The 20,706-nt window shown below is 18.3% G+C and overlaps 2 protein-coding genes across 2 annotated transcripts; both read right to left on the minus strand.

Moving 5' to 3' along the window:
* Positions 1–144: 144 nt before the first annotated feature.
* On the minus strand, positions 145–13,317 carry PADL01_1365200 (conserved Plasmodium protein, unknown function; the record flags this gene model as incomplete). Its single annotated transcript, XM_028684229.1, has 4 exons — positions 145–10,000; positions 10,106–10,173; positions 11,117–12,323; positions 12,464–13,317. The coding sequence occupies 4 exons, from the start codon at positions 13,315–13,317 to the stop codon at positions 145–147; spliced, it is 11,985 nt and encodes a 3,994-aa protein (XP_028540327.1).
* A 2,349-nt stretch (positions 13,318–15,666) lies between these two features.
* Positions 15,667–19,665, minus strand: PADL01_1365300 (rhoptry protein; the record flags this gene model as incomplete). The annotated part of the gene is made up of 1 exon (XM_028684230.1): positions 15,667–19,665. One exon carries the CDS (start codon positions 19,663–19,665, stop codon positions 15,667–15,669), a length of 3,999 nt encoding a protein of 1,332 aa, XP_028540328.1.
* Positions 19,666–20,706: the final 1,041 nt, after the last annotated feature.

Consider the following 20,706-nt stretch of genomic DNA (forward strand, 5'->3'; position numbering starts at 1 on the left):
TATAAATATATATATATATTATCATGTAGATAAGATTATCAAATTCTTAAATGATATTTAAAAAAATGTTTGTAAATTCTTTTAATTTTTACTTTATTTTATTTCATTTTATTTTTTTTTTATTTTATTTTTTTTGTATAAAATTCATTTTATGTCAACTCCTAATTTTTTGAAGATATCTTTAATATTATTGTGTCTCTCTAATATTTTTAGAAATTTCATTTTTATTCGTGGATCTCTTAACAAGAAAGGTTTATTAACAATTTTGCATACATCTAGATCATTTTTATGTCCATCTTCTGAAAATTCTTTCCATCCTAATAAGTTAAATTGATAACATGTACAATCTTCATATTGATTATTTTTATTTTGTGAATTTGATTCATTGTTTGTTTTTGTTTGTTGATTTGTTTCTATATTATTATATGTTTGATTGTTTTCATATGTATTTGTTTTATAACCTTGATCCTTATTAATATGATTATCCATATTATTATCATTATTATTGTTGTAGTTTTTTATATTATTATTTTCAGAGTTATATGAATAAATATTTCCATTTGTACTATCCACATTTTGATTCATCATATAATTTGAATTATTTTGATCATAATTATTATATTGATCTTCTCCTTCTTGAAAATTATCATCATCATCATCATAATAATTATAATTATTATTATAAACATCATCATAATTATCATATTCATTTTCTCCATCTTGATAATTATAGTAATTATCATCATTATCATCATAATTATTTTCATTTTTATTATAAATGTCTTCATTCTGATAAGTATTATTTAATCCATTTGATAAAGCTTTATTATTTACAATTTTTGAATTATCAAATTCGTTTGTCATAGAATTTGTTATGTTAAGATTTTCTTCATGAGTGCTATTTATATTATCATTTTTATTTTTATTTAATAATAAATAATTAGCTTCTTTTTGTTCATTTGTAATATTATTTGTTAAAACTTTTGTATTATTATTATTATTATGAACATCTGTTTTTTCTTCAACATTAACTGAAGAAGTATTATTTTGCATTATATTAGATGCTTCATAATCATCAACATGTTTTGAAGGTGCTCTTGATGATACTGTTTTTCTATTTCTAAATGGATCTTCAAATGTATTTTTATCTGACTTTTTATATTGTTTACCTTTTGTATTTATATTTTTTAAATTACTGAATTGTACTTTTTTCTTTTCCAGTTTTTGATTTTCTTCTATATCTTTTAAAACTTTTATATAATTATATAATAAATGATTTTCATCAATTTCTTTTGTTTTATTATCTTGACCTATATTAAATACAGTGAAACTTTTAATGTCTTCGTCATTTTCATTTAAATATATTTTGGATTGAATATCTGAAAAAAAATGAGAACAATAATCATATAATTTCTTATTTACTGATGGGATTATATTATTTGAATTAATATTTTTTATTGTTAATAAATAATTATTATCTAAATGTTGATGTGATTCATATCCTTTCATAATTTTATTTAATATATTTTTGGAAAAAAATACATCAACCATTTTATTATATAAGTATTTATTATTAATCATCAAATTTAAATTATTAAACATATTATGGAAGAAAAATAAATATCCCTTTTTATTATTATTACAACATATATTAAAAATATTATAATCATTATTTTTACAGTCATTATTACATATAAAAGTATCAACAGTTGTCTTTTCATTTTCTTCATTATTTATCTTATTAAGATTATTCACGTTTACATCATCATAAAAAATATCTTTGTTCATATCATTATCTGTATCAATATTTTCAATTTTCTTTTTTTTTTTTGAGGGGGGTCCCTGTTCATTAAATAAATGAGTCATTTCATTGTTATGTATTTCTGCATGTTTTTTCATCCTTTCTCTAGCATACAAATTATTTAATTCATTTAAATTATATGAAGCGAAAATAAGAAAATCTTTAAAACTAATGTATGGAATGAAACAGATGTCTAGATGCAGAACAGCATCTTTGATTAATGTTAATTTTTTTATCATATTTAAAATATATTTTGATAATATATCTAATGAACAGTTCATGTTAATATGAAAGTCGTCATAGTAATTATTATTATTATCATGATTATTATTATTTAAATTGTTTTCATTTATATATTTTTCATTTGTATGTTCTTCATTTGTATTTCCTTCATTTGTATGTTCTTCATTTGTATGTTCTTCATTTGTATGTTCTTCATTTGTATTTCCTTCATTTGTATTTCCTTCATTTGTATGTTCTTCATTTTTATTTTCATCCCTTTGAACAAAAGATGGATCCTCAGAAACTCCAATATTATTTGCCAATTTCCTGTCCATCTTATGTACTATAAAATCATGCAAATTATTTAAACTATTCAAAACATTATTTAAAAATTCTTTTTTAAAGTTTTCTAAAAATTTGACATGCTTTTTATTATGACCATTACTATAATCAGTTGTAGCATTTGTTGTATTCCTTGAACCCATTTCAGACATTTTATTTGTTGACATATCATAGTTGCTTTCTTTAATCTCTCCTTTTTGTTGTTCAACATTAATTTTGATTTTTATTCCTTTATTTGTGTGAGCCCGTTTTATTTCTTTTTTTATATATTTCAAAAGAACAGGTGGGAATTCTGTATGAATTAACTGGAAAAGAATAAAAAGAGAATTGTAATTATAATTTATTATTGTTATAATTATATTTAATATAATATCTATTATATATGCATATTCATATAATTCAATAATTTTATAATTGGTTTCTTCTATTATATCAAAGTAAAAAGAAAAGAAATCTAATAAATTTGCTATATTAATGTGTTTGTTTAAACGTATAGAAAAATCGTATACATGAAAAAAAATTATATCATCATTATAATATTTTATATGGTTATGTATTTCTTCATTGTTATTATGATGATATATCACATCATTATTTTTATCATCATAATTATTATTATTATGATCAATAGTATTATTTTTTTCTTTATTATTGTTCGTATTTATGATTATATTTTTTGCTCGTGCCTTATAAAATATGCATGGTATTTTTTTTCTGTGGTCTTTATAATTATGTATATATGTAAAAAATAGATTTATTAAATTTTTTTCTACTTTAAAGAATGTAAAGAAATAAAAGATTTTATTTTTTATTATTTCATATATATTTATTAAACAATATTGCACTGTTTTTAAATCGACATAATCTGTATATTTATAAAGTATTTCTTTATTATTTCGATCAACTACATTTTTTGTATTAATCAATTCAAAATAATATTGTATAAAATATTTTATATATTTCATATAATTAGGACATGAAAATAATTCTTTTTCATTATATTGTAATGAATTAACAGATGTTAATTTATTATAACAGGCACGTTCTTCATATTCATTTGTTGATGTTTTTTGAACTCTTTTAAGATATTGTCTTTCTTTAAAAAATTGATCTTTATGATAAAATAAATAATGATCATCACAAATTAAATTATCATCATCATCATCATTATTATTATTTACTTTATTATTTGTACCCTCTACATTTATATTCATTTTATTACTTTGCATGTTTTCACTTGTGTTATTATAAAATATTGAATGTTTATGAAAAAATAAAAACAGAACATATGTATATCCATGAAATATAGTACTTGATATTTTTATTATAAAACGTATTAACTCTTGAGGAAATATTTTCTTCAATTTATTAATAAAATTATATAATATAATTAATAATTTTTCAGATGGGAGATATAACAGTTTTATTAATTTATTATAATTATTTTTATAATTATTGAAGAAACATATTTTTATTATATCTAATAGAAAAGAAAACATATTAGATAATTCTTTCAATAAGTATATTTCTTCATTATATGTATAATATATATTATTTAATTGTGTGCTATTATATGAGAAGAAAGAGAAATAATTAATTTTATTCATAACTATACTACTAGATCTATAATCTTTTTTATAATTTCCACTTAAAGAATTAAATTCTTTTAATTTTGATATGATTTTATATATATGATCATATAATATGGTAAATATAGGTATTCTATGATTTATAAATACAACACAACATTGAGCACTTAAACATCTAGCTATAATATTATTACTTTTACTAATACGTATTATATAATTTATATAATCACAAAAATCTTCAAAATTTGTATATTCCTTATTTTTTAATTCTTTTCGAATTAAACATATTTTTGTTCTTTCTTCTTCATTTAAATAATTCAAACTAATATGTTGATCATATAAATATTCTTCTCTTCTTAATTTATTAAGTATAACATCTTCATGATCATCTTCCTTCGTTTCATTATAATAACAATTAAAAATATTACTATTATTATTATTATTATTTTCATCATAATTAATATCATTTACTTGAAGAAAATTTTTTATCGAATATGGAAATGGTGTTGTAATATATTCTATTCTTTTTATTTTTTTCTTACATATATTATTTTTATCATTTGAATATAATAATTTCTCTCCCTTCCTCTCATCAATATTTAATAATGTTAATTGATCATGTTTTAAATGATCTCGTAACATGTTTTTATTTTCTCTATAACTATTATTATTTAAACGATCATTATATATATTCATACTATTTTTACTACTAATATTATTATTACTCTTATTATTTAATATTCTTTTAGAGGTTAAAAAGGACATACCCTTGGAATTATTTCCTATAAAATTTTTTTTTAATATATTATCTTCCAAAGAATTCATCATATTATTATTACTATTACTATTATTGTTATTATTATTATTAATATTAATATTAATATTACTACTAATACCTTTCTCTTTCTCATTTATTAATACATCTAATCGATCCTTTATATTTTTAAAATTCATACTCAGATTTCCTATTAATGATATATAATTCTTTCTCATATAAAAACCCCTTTTCTTATAATCCTCAAAAAATACCTCTTCATAATCATCTGAAGAATAATTTAAATTGAATACACGGAAATGCTTACAATAATTTTCATTCATAATTTGTTTTCTGATATCTATATCACAACATAAATATAAACATTGATTGTTTCCTTTCTCATTTAAATAAAATGGATTATTTAATTTATAATATAAAATTATTTTTTCTAATTCCTTTTCTTTCCTTAAAAACATGTTATTCGAATAATCATTTTTTTTATCCATATATATATTATTATAACCATAATAATTATATTCTTTATTTTCATATATATTTAAAGCACTACCCCTTTGAGAATACAAATCATCATTTTCTTCTTGTGATTGTAATGGGTGTGATTCTGATTGTGTTTCTAACGAGTGATCTATATGATTTCGTTTTTCTTCATCATCTTTATTATCTTGTTTTTCTTCTCCATCATATTCTTCTTTCTCTTGTTTAATATATTCATTTTGGTCATCATCTTCTTCGTTTATTTCTTCCTTCTTTGCTTCTTTTTTTTTATCTTCTTTTAGTTCTATATCTTCTTCTTCATCACTAAAATATGCAGTTCTGTTATTATTATTTAACATATTTGAATACAAAATAAAGGTTTCATAATTATTTTGGAATATATCTAATTTGTTATAATTAGGTATGCCTATAATAGTGGATTCTTCATTCATAGTATTACACATATTATTATCATTTATTTTTGAATCCATATTTTTTTCTTCATCTATAAGATTATTATCTAAATGTATATCTTCCTTATTATTATTATTATGTATTGTCTCTTCTTTTAAATTTTGAATATCTTCACTTTTTTTACCCTTGATACTAGCTCGTCTTCCTCTTTTGCCTTTCTTATTATCACACTCATTTGTTACTTCTTCTTTGATTATTTCTTCTTCAACCTGTTCATCACAATCACTCATTTTTTCGTTATTTTCCTTTTTAACATCTTCAACTTTATTTTTTGCTTTCCTTCCAGCTCTTTTATTAATTGTTGTTTTTTTGATAGATTCTTTTTTCTTTGTGCCTTTTCTTTTACCCTTTGGATGTTTGATATCCTCCTCATCAAAATCATTGTCATTATGATCAGCTTGATTGTCTTCATCATTGTCTTCATTATTATCATCTTCATCTTCATCTTCATCTTCCTCCTCATCAATATAATTCAGATCATCCAATTCTGAATCTTCTAAAATAAATTCATCCTCTCTATTTTTTTCTCCTTCATTTTCTTCCTCCTCTTCGTCTTGTTCGTCTTTTACATTGATTGAACTTTTGGTTCCTTCAAAACAAATATTTTTTAAATCCTTAGAAATATAAAAAGAATATACATATGAAGGAAATATATATTTAAAATCCAAAAAAGTTAGTAGTAGTAACATTCCTGATATACTATAAGAAGGAATTAGTCTAGTATATTTTAAAACAGAACGGAATAAAAAGGATTGATTATCAGATGTTTTATTAAACCATATATAAAATATTCTTAATATATATATTATATTATATCTTAATATATATATAGATGAATGATGATTATATTCAGTTATATTATTTGAACCTAACCAATCACTAAAACTTAATAATTTATTTAATAAATATAATAATGAATAAAATAATTCATTGTTTCTATAAGTTTTTAATGTTATGAATTCATTATTATCATGTGTTAAATTATAAAAAAAATTAAAGAGTACATTTAATATACTCTTAACAAAAAACAAAGTTTTTAATCGACACTTTAATATTTTGTATAAATTCCTTCCACTGAATTTATTAAAATTCATTGTTGCTAATCTAAATATATTCATATTTAAAAATATTATACTTTTTGATATCAACTTAATTAAAAAATCTAAATTGTTTTCATTATATAATGCTGATCCTATATTTTTTACACCATTCTCTATATCATACTTATTTATATAATTTGAATTTACAAACATATTATCTGTATATCTTTCATTTGGATCTATATTTGTATAATATATATTATTATAATTTACCTGACTTGTTAATAAATTTTTTTTTTTTTTTTTTTTTTCTTTTTCTAAAAATATGTATAAATTTGAATATTCTTTAATTGGCTTGTTCACTTCATCTAATTTATTATTTTTTATACAAATATAATTATGATATTCACAACCTTTATAGAAAAATCCATCATTGTTAATAATAAAAGGTTCTTTGTTTTGATAATCATATAATTTCCTTTTTTTTGAAACATTTTTATTATGACTATTTTCTTCATTATTCTGATGGATGTTTTGATTTTGATCATCCTCATCATAATTCTCATAATTTTGGTTGTTATATTTGTTTTGATCCTGATACATATTATTATTATTATCATCATACGTATCATCCTCATTACTCTTATCATCGTCATATTCCATATTTGATTCATTTGACATACCAACTTCATATGTTTGTGATTCATTGTAAGGGTCATATAAGTTATCAAAATAATTTACATTAGAACATAAATTCATATAATAATATAATAAGTGTAAAGATAAAAAAGGATATGTGTCCAATTTTTTATTTATATTATTATCTGTTGATGTATCATCCAATTCTTCTAATAATTCTACAAATTCATAATTGGTATTTCCTAAGATTATACAATTTCTTGTTGAGTTGTTTATATATATATCATTGTTTAATTTATTAATAGAGTTATTTAATTCTTTAGATTTTCTTAAAGAATATTTATCTTTATCTATTTTACAACATTCAATTATTTTTTTAATATTTGGATTATATTTTGATTTTAAAGGAAATAAATTCAGAATCATATCTTCATTATCAAATAAGTCTTGTTTTATTTTTTCAACAAAATTATTATTTTTATCTCCAACATGGTTTATATTATTTTCATTTGTAGAATTATTATTTCTTTTATTAATATTTTTATTATATTTATTTAATATATTAAATATACTATGCTTGTAAGCTTCTTTCTTTTTATTTTTATCCATTTCATTAAATTTCTTCTTTTCATATTTATATAAATCAAGATACAAACCTCTTAAATTGTAATACAAATCAAAATATGTTTTATAAAATATTTTATCATGACTTATGTAATGTTTTAAAAATATTTTCTTAGGTTCTTTATTATTTAAGGTACCATAAGAATAATCTTTTTCTTTTTTTATTTCTCCCGTAATATGTTGAATTTCTTCTAGACACACAAATATAGAATAACCAAAATGAAATATAAAATAACCACTGTCATCATAAAATATTAAATTATAAATAATATTTAATAAATATCTAATAGATACCAAAATAAATTCATTGCTGTTATTATTATTTTGTATATTATTTTGTTCAGAATTATTTGAAGTGTTAAGTATATTAATATTATTAGCACAAAGATTTATATTATTATCATCATCATTAGAATCTAATTCTTGTGGTGTTTCTTCTCTTTCATTTTCTTTCGTTTCATTATTTTTTTTCTTGTTCTTATTTCTTTTTTTCCAGTTATGTTCATATATTTTTTCTAAATATATAAAGTAATAAAATAAATATATAATATGATGAAAGAAATTATAAAAGTTGTTATTATTAAATATAGCTAATTTGGACAAAGGATAATTACATAAAACATTAAAAAATTTAATATATGTTAAAGATATTTCATTCCCACTATTAAAAAAGTTATATATTAAAATATTTGTTTTACAAAATATTTTTAATGAACAAAGAATATAAGAACAATAATTACGTATATTCTTCATATCTTTATAATTATATCCATTTAAATATAATTCATCAGATATATCTTTATTTCTTAATATATCATTATATGTATATACACTTTTTATATTATCATAAAAAAAATTCTTCTCATTATATATGAATTCCATGTTTATATCATCTACATTATAAACTGCATCTTTTTCTTCTTTCATATTATTATCACCTCTAGTATCATTGGAATTTAAAAAATATGAATTATTTTCTTTAATTTTATTTTCTTCATTGTTTGATACATAATTACTTTCTTTTGGTTCATTTCCACTATAAAAATAACAGTTATTATTATTATTAACACCACCACCATCATTATTATTATTATTATTATTATTAATATTAATATCATTTTTATTTTCATTATTGTTGATATAATTTTCGCTATAAGGGTCGTCATATACACATGTCAATTCATTGTCTTCATTCCTTGTATTATAATTATTGTCATATATAATATCATCAATATTATTATCCATTGGATTATTTATATTATTAGTACTTTGGAAATACATATTATTATTAAGATTATTATCAATCTGATCATTCATATCATCATCATCATTATGGTTTTCTTTTATTATATTCATATTTTCATTTGGCATATTATTTTGGTCAGAATAATTTTCGTCATTATTGTTTGCTTCATCCATTTCATTTTCTTTTTTCTCATTTATACTCATATTTATTTCTTTCATTTTTTTATTTATTATTAAACATATGTTCTTATATAATACTTCATATAATGATATGTTATATTTCATTAACATATTAATTCCACCTGAACAGTTCAGGAAATAAAACACAAAATCATTCATAGCTGTAATAAAACAAATATCATATGAACTTAAGAAAAGGGAATTTTTAATATGTATTTCATATTCTTTTAAAATATAAAAAAAAAGATTAAAAAATTGTTTATATTCTAGATATGAAATAATATAATTATGTATTTTATGTATGTAGAAATTTTTCTTATTATTTTTTTCATCAAACACAAAAATTTCATTTTCATAAAGAGCATCATAACAGCTATTTTTACTTTTATAATAACATGTATGTTGAAATAATTCTTTCTGGACATTTTTTAATTCATATATAAGTTTACAACATAATTCCTTATTAAACAAATTAGGTTCATACATTTTTCTATTCGTAATAATATTCATGATGCTGTCTTCCCATTTACTAATTTCTTCAAAGAGTTTAACCTTGCTTAAAATTATACCCAGCAACCTTTTAATATTATATCTATAAAAAGGAACATCAAAATGAAATATGTATATATATATATATATATAAATTTTTTTTTTTTTTTTTTTTTTTTTTTTTGTATCATTCTCATTTTAACATTACCTTTTCAGTTTCCTATGTGATGACAACTCTAATAACCTTTTATATAGCGTGTCATTATTTTCATCCACCTAAAAATATAAAAAACAAGAATGATTATGTGTTGAAAGGTTATTATATATATATGAATAAACATAAATGTGAAATATATATATATATATATTCTTCATATAAGACATTATTTTTTTTTTTCTTTAATATACTTATTTTTAAAAAAACAAAAAATGAATAAAATTATGTAATATAATATAATACAATATAATATAACGTAGTGTAAATTAATATAATAAATATATTCTACATATATAAATATACATTTAGCTATTTATTAATTCTGTGGTATTTTTTTTTCCCTTTTTTCTTTATTCTTTTTTTTTGAGCATTTTAAATATATATATTTTATACAAACATAAAAATTAAGATAAAAAAACAAACAAAAAATTAAAACATATGATACATATAAATCTTTTATAATTAAGTTTTAAAAAATATTAAAAATATCCGTTTTATAACATGTTTCAACCACCAAAGGGAAGAAAAAAAAAAAAAAAAAAAAAAAAAATCATGTTTTTCATTTTTTTTTTTCTTTTTCTTTTCTACAACAGATATTAAAATAAATATAATAGTCGAAAAAAGAATAACATATTATATATATTTTTAAGTAATTTATATTGAGGTGGTAAAGGATATTTAAAAAAAAAAAATTTTACATATATAATATTTTCATTACAAATAAAAATGCACAAAAAAAAAAATAAAAAACACAAAAAAAATATAAGAGCAAATACAAATGAATTAGGTTTATCATTGAAGTGGAATGATATAATGAATTTCACACATATATAAATATATAAATATACAAATATACAAATATACAAATATACAAATATATATATATATATATATATATATATATATATAATATTACACATATATATAAAATCTTTATAATATATATATATTTTTTTTCTTTTTGTTGATTTATTTATTTATTATTATTTTTTTTTAACTTACGTAATTACAAAAAAGGTTCATAACATATGAATTCGAGACAAATGCAATGATCGTCTTTAATATAGCTGTTTTAATTTTCCATGATGATAAAAAGTAAATATCATAAATATTCAGCATATTTATTAAATTTATTAAGACATGTGGACATGTAGGATCATAATATAGAATATTATCATTAAAGTTAAGATGTATTATATAGTTTAATAATTCTGGATATAAAGCACATCTTCTTAAAATGAATAATGCACCTAATATATCATGTAATTTAATTTGCATATACTTATAATAGTTTAAAAAGAATCCATCCTTTTCATTTTGGATACTTTTATATATATAGAATATCCACATAGCACCAAATTTTATAATTTTTTTAAATATAGGAATATTATTTTTATATATTTCTTTTTCATTTTTATACATAGTAGTTAATTCGTTTAATAATTGTATGATTAATTTGTTACTTGGTGGTATAAATGGTTCTTTCATTGTATGTTTTTTTTCTATATCAATATTTTCATTACGACTTACATACTCCTTCTCATTATTATCAATATTAATGACATTGTTATCTATACTTGTATTGGTAAGGACACTGTCTTTTTTTTTTTTTTTTTTTAAATCGTTCTTATTATGGTCCTTTGGTGGGTTTTCTTTATCACTAGATATATGTTCATTTATTGTGGATTCTTCTTTTATATTTTCAGAAACATTTTTTTCCAACTCGCCATTTTTTTCCAACTCACCATTTTTTTCCAACTCACCATTTTTTTCCAACTCACCATTTTTTTCCAACTCACCATTTTTTTCCAACTCACCATTTTTTTCCAACTCATCATTTTTGTGCAACTCACCATTTTTTTCCAACTCACCATTTTTGTGCAACTCACCATTTTTTTCCCCCTTAAGATCACTAATATGTTGAACATTATTTGATATAAATTGTTCTTCTAACATATTTGATAATTTGTACAATTGCGTATTGTTATAACTCGTTTGTATAAAATTGTGTTCTATATTACTTTCATATGTAAGAATATTGAAATTAAAATTTTCTTTTATTAAACTGTTCAAATTATAAGTTTTGATGTCCACATTTTTATGTGGGGCATAAATTTCGTCCTTTTCAAAATCAACATTTTCTACATCCAATGTTTCTTCATTAGTACTACTTTTCATGTTGTTGTCGTAAAGATTTTCTTTGAAATATCTATAAAGTTAAAAGTAAAAATATAAATATATATATATATATATATATATATATATATATATATATAAATATATATATATAAATATATATACATATATATTTTTATTTGTGTGTATGAATTTATTTAATAATTGACTTACCTAAGCGCTTCAGCAACATTTTCAATTTGCCCCAGTACTATAACCGATAAGTTTTTAAAATTTCCTTTAATTATAATTTTATCAATTAATAGAGAAGAATCTATTGTATCATTATTTGTGGAAGCAAAAAAAAGTCTGTTTTTAAAATTATAAGATAATTGATATAACTGTTTAAAATAATGATAATCATACTGATTGACTACATTAACATATATACTCAAATTACATTCTGAAGGTAGAGGATTTGTTTTTCCTTCAAACTCAAGATTATTAAATATTTTATCATTATGTGGTAGAATTAATATACCTGTCAATAAAACAATATTATCTGTAAAATTAATTTCTTCAATAAATGTAGGATAATTAAGTTGTGAATCATGATTTAAATTATTATATAAAACTAAATCATTAATTATATTTTGTTGTTTATTAATATCATCATCTGTTTTGTCTATATGTATAGAACATACACATGTCTGTGAATTTATTAATGTATTATAATTTATATTATCCTGATCAAAATAACTTTGTTTATTGTTATAAATACTTGAACGTATATTATCTTTATTGTTATTATTAAAATTAATATTTCTATTGAAATAGCCATGTTGGTTATTTTTATTTTCAACTTTTAAATTATTAAAATTCATAAACGTAAAATTATTATTATTATTAAATGTTGATATATTACTATTACGTTTATAAAATTTATTTACATATTTCATATTATAAGATGATTGTTTCATATTCTTCATGTACTTCTTATTTCTCTGGACCATCATATTATTGTTTATTACGCTACTCTTTTTTGGTACCTTCTCATCTTTATCCTTCCTATCTTTATTAAAATACATTTTGAACAGCAATCAATAAAATATATAAATGAATAAATAATAAAAATAAATATATATATATAAAGATATATATATATATTATTTACATATATATTATTTGCCTACACAAAATTTGATATCATGCAACAACAAAAAAAAAAAAAAAAAAAAAAAAAAGTAAAATATAATAATATATAATGACAAGTGAATATTAAAAGTATACAAAATTAGTCCTTATTTTATCACTAGTATGAATATTATATCCTTTCTTATTTTTTTTATTTTTTTGTCACACATATGAAGCATATAAATATATATATATATATATATATATTTATATTTTATTTTCCCTATTTATTTATTAATATGTAGAAATACATATAATAAAACACACAAGGGATATAAACTATTTTTTCATCATGTATGTTTTTATTACATATTTTTTGTTTTTGTTTTTGTTTTTGTTTTTGTTTTTATTTTGTTTTTAATTTTTTTTTTTTTTTTTTTTTATTTATTCATTTCTCATTTATGTTTACATCACAAGATAGTGTTATATATATCAAATATATGAAATGAAAAAAAAAAAAATATATTATATATATATATAATTACATCATTTTTATTCAACAGAAGTATATAGATAAAATGATTAAAAAGAATTAAAAAAATATATATATATATATATATATATATATATATATATATATATAATTAAAGGAAATAAAAAAAAATTAAAATAAATAAAATATAAATGTTATAAGAATTATATATATATATATTTATTTTTTTTTTTTTTTTCATTTTATAATATATAATAAAAAAATTATTTAAAAAATAAATTATATATATATAAATTTATATATATATAATATTCTTAATCACTAAATATATAAATAGTGACATTTTCATTTACGTAAATATAATTATATTACATCTTATATATAAATATATTTTATAATTTTAATTATATATAAAAAAAAAAGAAGAAAAAAAAAAAGAAAGAGGAACTAGTATAATATAATATATATATATATATTTTATATATATATGAAGAATTTTATTTATATAGAGATACATACATATATATATTATATATATATAATATATATATTATATAATAAAATAAAGTAGAAACATCAAATGATCAAGATCATACAAAAAATTAAACATATAATAAAAAAATCTTTATAATATAAATAATGTAATTTAAATATATATTAAAATATAGAGTTATAAAAATATATACATACATATAATATATTTATTTATAATTATATATTTTATTATAGAAATTACAAAATAATATATAATATATAAATATAACATGAATAAAAAGTAAAAATATATTTTTAATAGGAATTAAATAATATGAAAAATACGAAAGAAAAAATTCAAATATTTCTTTTTATTATATTATAATAAAATAAATGTTTACAAGTATATGATTAAATAAATAATTTCTATATATAAAAAGGTATTATTATTATTATTATTTTTTAATATATATTAAGTAAGTAACAAAATATTTGATATATATATATATATCCACGAGGAAAATAAATGTATGATTTATTTTTTTTTTAAAGGAATTTAAATATGGTAGGAAATATATAAGAAAATAAAATAAAATAAAATGTATATATTTTTTATTTATTCATTTATATATATTCCAAACAAAAATGTAAAAGGAAAAAAAAAAAAAAAATTATAATATAATATATAAAAAAATATAACATATTTTTATTATTGTGTTAATTTTTTTTTTTTTAATTCTTTATAAAATTATGTTGTTTTTTTTAAATACATATATATATATATATATATATATATATATGTATAACATAGGGGATGCTATAATAACGATTGTTTGAAATTTAAAAATAAAAAAAATAAAACTTAAAAAAGAAAAAAAAAAAAAAAAGGACAGTCAAAGTATAATATTTTTTTTAAACCAAATGATGATATATATTATATATATATATTTTATGTCTTTGAATAGTTTTTCTGTTTTAATAAAAAAAAAAAAAAAATTATTGAAAGAATAAGTTATTAAATATGTACAACATATATATATTTTTGTTTCAATATAAATAAAAAATAAAGGTTTTCTTTTAATAAGAAAAAGGAATGTAATACATAAATTTTATCAAATGCACTTAATTGTACATATTTTACAACTTTTCATTTTTTTTTTTTTTTTATCTTTTATTATATTGTATTACACAAATATTAAATGTATCAAATTGTTTATAATGAAGTAGTAGAAAATAAGCATTACAAAAAAAAAAAAAAAAAAAAAAAAAAAAAAAAAAATATATATATATATATATATATATGTACATATATATATACATATATATATGTTTATATTTATGACTTAAAATATTCCTCAATTATATAACCAACTGTATTGGGGTAAGATAAATGAGATGCAAAATATAAGTGTATACATTTCAAGGTTAGAAAGTTTGAGATACCTCCTATACCTTTAATTCTAAGTGTATTAATTTTTCTTAATATTTCACATATAGTATTAGAATCTGTAGGATATTTTTTAAAATATAATTGTATGATAGGAGTGATTTCAAATATTTGTGTGAATGGATTATTTTTATATTGATCACTATTTGATATATGATTATTATGTTTATGTTGCGATATAAAATATTCACTGTTTAAAAAATAGTTATAAAAAAAGATAAGTATTTTTTTATGTATATGTCTTAAACGTATAACTATATATTTTAAATGATCATATATTAAATAATATCTTAATAATTTAAATTCTTCTCCTGGATGATTTATAAAATCTTCAATATTTTTTATAATATTTATTTTTTCCAAATGAGATATATATCCACATATATTTTTATTTATTAACCAATAAATAGTTGGAAAAGGTCTAATATTTTTTAATAAAATAATTTCATTTTCTATATCTGATTTTTTTTTTATTTTTTTTATTTTATCACTTCTTTGATTGTAATCATCTTCTGAACTTGAAGTGCATAAAGAATCGGAGCTTTCTACTTCAATATTATTACGTTTAATATCTATATTATGTTTAATCTCTTTATTATGTTTAATATCTCTATTATTATTATTACTATTATTATTATTTGTGCCGTTATTTTTTTCATTATCAATATTTACATTTTGTATTAGATATGTTTGTTTACTGATTATAGTGTTATTTTCCTTATTATTACAATTTTTTTTTTTTTCTGTTATGTAATTATGTTTTATGTTCGATATTTTTTTTTTTGATGGACTTACATCACAAGAATTTTGTTTATTATCCAATTTGTTTTTGTTGTCATATATATCTATGCATTTGTTTTCTTCTTTTCTTGATATTTTATTTTCCAAATTATTTGAATCATCATCATTATTGTAAGTTATATTATTATTATTTTGTATGTTACTTGTATTGATACAAATATTTGTATTTTTTTTATTATTTATATCTATAGAATTTTTATCCATATATACATTAGAAACAATATATTCTTCATTCTTTATAGTATCACTTTTATTTTCATCTATCTGTTCATTGTCTCTATTATTACTATCACTTCTGTCTTCTATTTGTTTCTCGTTCAACATTATATCATCCTTAGTAGATTCTTCCTCAAAATAGGCTGATCCTCTAGCAGACACATCACAAGGTATATTTTCAGATATATCACACGTTATCTTTTCAGATATATCACACGTTATCTTTTCAGATATATCACACGTTATCTTTTCAGATATATCACACGTTATCTTTTCAGATATATCACCAGTTATCTTTTCAGATAAATCACAAGTTATCTTTTCAGATATATTATCATATACATCAACAAATACATCTTCTGATACCTGCTTGAAGTTATCTGTATTATCATCACATTTAAACTTTTTACATGCGTTTATCTTTTTTATTAAATAATTTGAAAAGCTTAATTCAATTTTCTTTTCAAAAATCATAAGGAAAAGAAAATAATCAATACTTAATTCGTCTGAATATAAAACGAATTCATCTACCTTGTCCACTTTATTGACTTTATCAACTTCATTTGAATATAAAATTTTATGAGATTCTTCATTATTTTGCTTTATATTTATTTTTTCATTAACCATTTCGGTTGTATAATTTCTAAATAAATATGATAATGGTGTTTTATTTGAATATAAAAAACGATTAATAAAATATAGAACATTAATTCTTTTTTCTTCATCCAAAATTTCTAGAATATTTTCTTTTTTTTTTTTTTTTTTTCTTAAAGCATTTCTTTTTCTATAAGTTTTTTTCTTGTTATTATTATCATTTTGATAAATCTTTTGTTGTTTATATAAATCTTTTAAGAAAATATTTTTGAGCATATATAATGATTCCCTGTTTGTTGAACAGAGATTCATAAAATTATAGATATCTTGTTTTTTATAATTATAATCCATAATATTAAATGTTTTACAAACATTATCAAAAATACGTATAGAATCAAAATTAATATAAAAAGGGGATATACTAATAGTTCCAATATCTTTTTTTAATATGATTTTTATTTTTCTTAATCCATTAGGATCTCTATTTAAGACATTATGTATATCATAAAAATGTTTAAAGGTTAGAGCATAACTAAAAATATTATGAGTACTATTAAGTGTTATATCATTTTTAAATACTTTATAATTATACATTGATAATTTTAAACAAGATAATGAATTTTTATGTTTAAATATTGTATTATCATTATTGTTATAAATGATATTATTTCTATTATTAATATTATTACTTGTATTATAATTATTAGTATTTTTAAAATCATTCATTTTGTTATTACTACTATTACTACTATTATAATAATAATTATTATTATAATTATTATAATTATTGTAATAATTCTTATTATTATTATTATTATTATTATTATTATTGTTATTATTATAATCCTTAGTTATATTATCAACCCTATCATCAATATCATCATCAATTTTATTATTATCATCTATATTTGTGTTGTCACTAAAATAGCTATATATCGAATCTTCATCTGAATTACTATTATTTTGAGCATATATATCATTTTTATTTTTTTCTATAGAATTGAATAAACTGGTCTTAACATTCTTATCTAAACTACTACTTTTATTTTTAAATATATTGTTATTCATTTTATTATTTATATTATAATTTATATGAACATTTTTATTATCATTTGAAACACCTTTAATGTAATAAATATATGGAAATGGATCATCCTCTTCATTTAATACTCTTGAAAAACATTTTGAGGAAATTTTATAAAACTTTTTGTGTTCTTCTCTATCGAACGTTTCTGCGATTATATTGGTGTTTCCATTAGTGTTTGTATTAATATTAGTGTTTCCATTAGTATTAGTGTTTGTATTAATATTAGTGTTTGTATTAATATTAGTGTTTGTATTAGTATTAGTGTTTGTATTAGTATTAGTGTTTGTACTTGCATTTTGGCTTGTGCTTATATTCCTCTTAAGGTTTGTATTTTTATTTTTATTTATATTTATATTTCCATTTATATTTCCATTTATCTTTCCATTTATATTTTCATTTATCTTTCCATTTATATTTCCATTTATATTTCCATTTATGTTTGTCTTGGAACCTATACCTGAATCACTGTTATATTTATTTATGCCTTTTTGCAACTCTCCTATATTATTCCTTTTAAATGTTTTTCTTTTTTTGTTTTTCTTTTTCTTTTTATCAAATTTTATGAGGCTCAAATTTATATTTAAAGGTTCGTGTATTAACTTTTCTTTACATAAATGATTAATATATTCTGACACATAAATATTTTTTGGAAATTGAAAAAACTCAAATAATATTTTATTGTTTAGATCTTTAGAAAAAAGGGAATCATTCGTATATATATCATTGTGATTTAAATTTTTATTAACATCAATTTTTTTATCACCCTTAGAAAAATTCGTACACTTTGTGTGTATCTCACTAGAACTACAACTATTAAGAATATTATTATTATTATCAATATTATAATTATTTTTATCATTATGATTATTATCAATATTATTATTATCAATATGATTATTATCAATATGATTATTATCAATAAGATTATTGGTTTTTATTTGATATAACCTACTTTTATTTTTGTTATAGATATGCTTCTTGAATAATTTCCTGTTATTTGAAAAGATCCTTTTAGATTCCTCTAGAGTTATTATTTTATTTGATTTGATTATATTTATTAAAATATTGTAACTCTCTTCATTGTGTATTTCTATATTGTTTGTTATAATAAATTTTAATATACAATATAAATCTAAATTTTTTAAAAACTTATTTTGTATATTAAGTTGTTCACTAGATATATCGTACATTTTTTTCTTTTGTTTTTTTTGCACTTCAAACAGAAATATATAAATAAATATATATATATTGTAATATATATTTTATATATTAAATATGTACAATATATTCAAAATATTATTTGAGGAATACTTTTTTTTAATTTTTATTATTTATATGTCGATAATCATTCCTAATTAAAGAAAGCACACCTACACTTATATATAAAAAAAAAAAAAAAATTCACATTTACATTTACATTTACATTCACATTTACATTTACATTCACATTTACATTCACTTATTTCTATGTATTATATATTATATATTATATTATATTATTATTTTGTTGGTTCTTTTACAAAATAAACATATATTTATTAATATACATATTTATATATAATATAATATATATATATATAATTTATCTTATAACTACAAATATATTATATATAATAAAAATATTTATAATTATAGAAAGAATCATAATAAAATTCATAAACATCAACTATTATAATATAAAAGAAGAAGTGCAGGGCTTAGGGGTTCCATAAATATATTTATACATTATATATATATATATATATAATAAATAATTACATTTGGAACAAATATTAGGAATAAAATTACAAAATTTTTATAATTATAATATATAAATAAATATATATTATGCATATATAATTGTTAAATCTATATTACAAAAATATTTGGGTTTTTTTTTTTTTTTTTTAAATAAATAAATAAGAAAGGTTAAAAGATTTAATGCATATTAGATGAATATAATATATATATATATATATATATATATATAATATTATATATATTTTATTATTGTTATTATATGATCTTTTTATTAATAGATATATCAACAAAAATGTATACAAACAAAGATATATAAATATGATATGATATAATATAATATGATATATATATTTATTATTTTTTTTAACTACAATTATTATAAATTGCAAATAATTTAGAAAAAACAACAAAAATATTATAAATATTATAAATAAAAAAATTTTTATTTTTAGAGCATGAAATATTAAGGCTATTTATATAAAATTTGCACT

Source organism: Plasmodium sp. gorilla clade G2 (genome assembly GCF_900097015.1).
Source record: "Plasmodium sp. gorilla clade G2 genome assembly, chromosome: 13".
Classification (NCBI taxonomy): Eukaryota; Apicomplexa; class Aconoidasida; order Haemosporida; family Plasmodiidae; genus Plasmodium; species Plasmodium adleri (nom. inval.).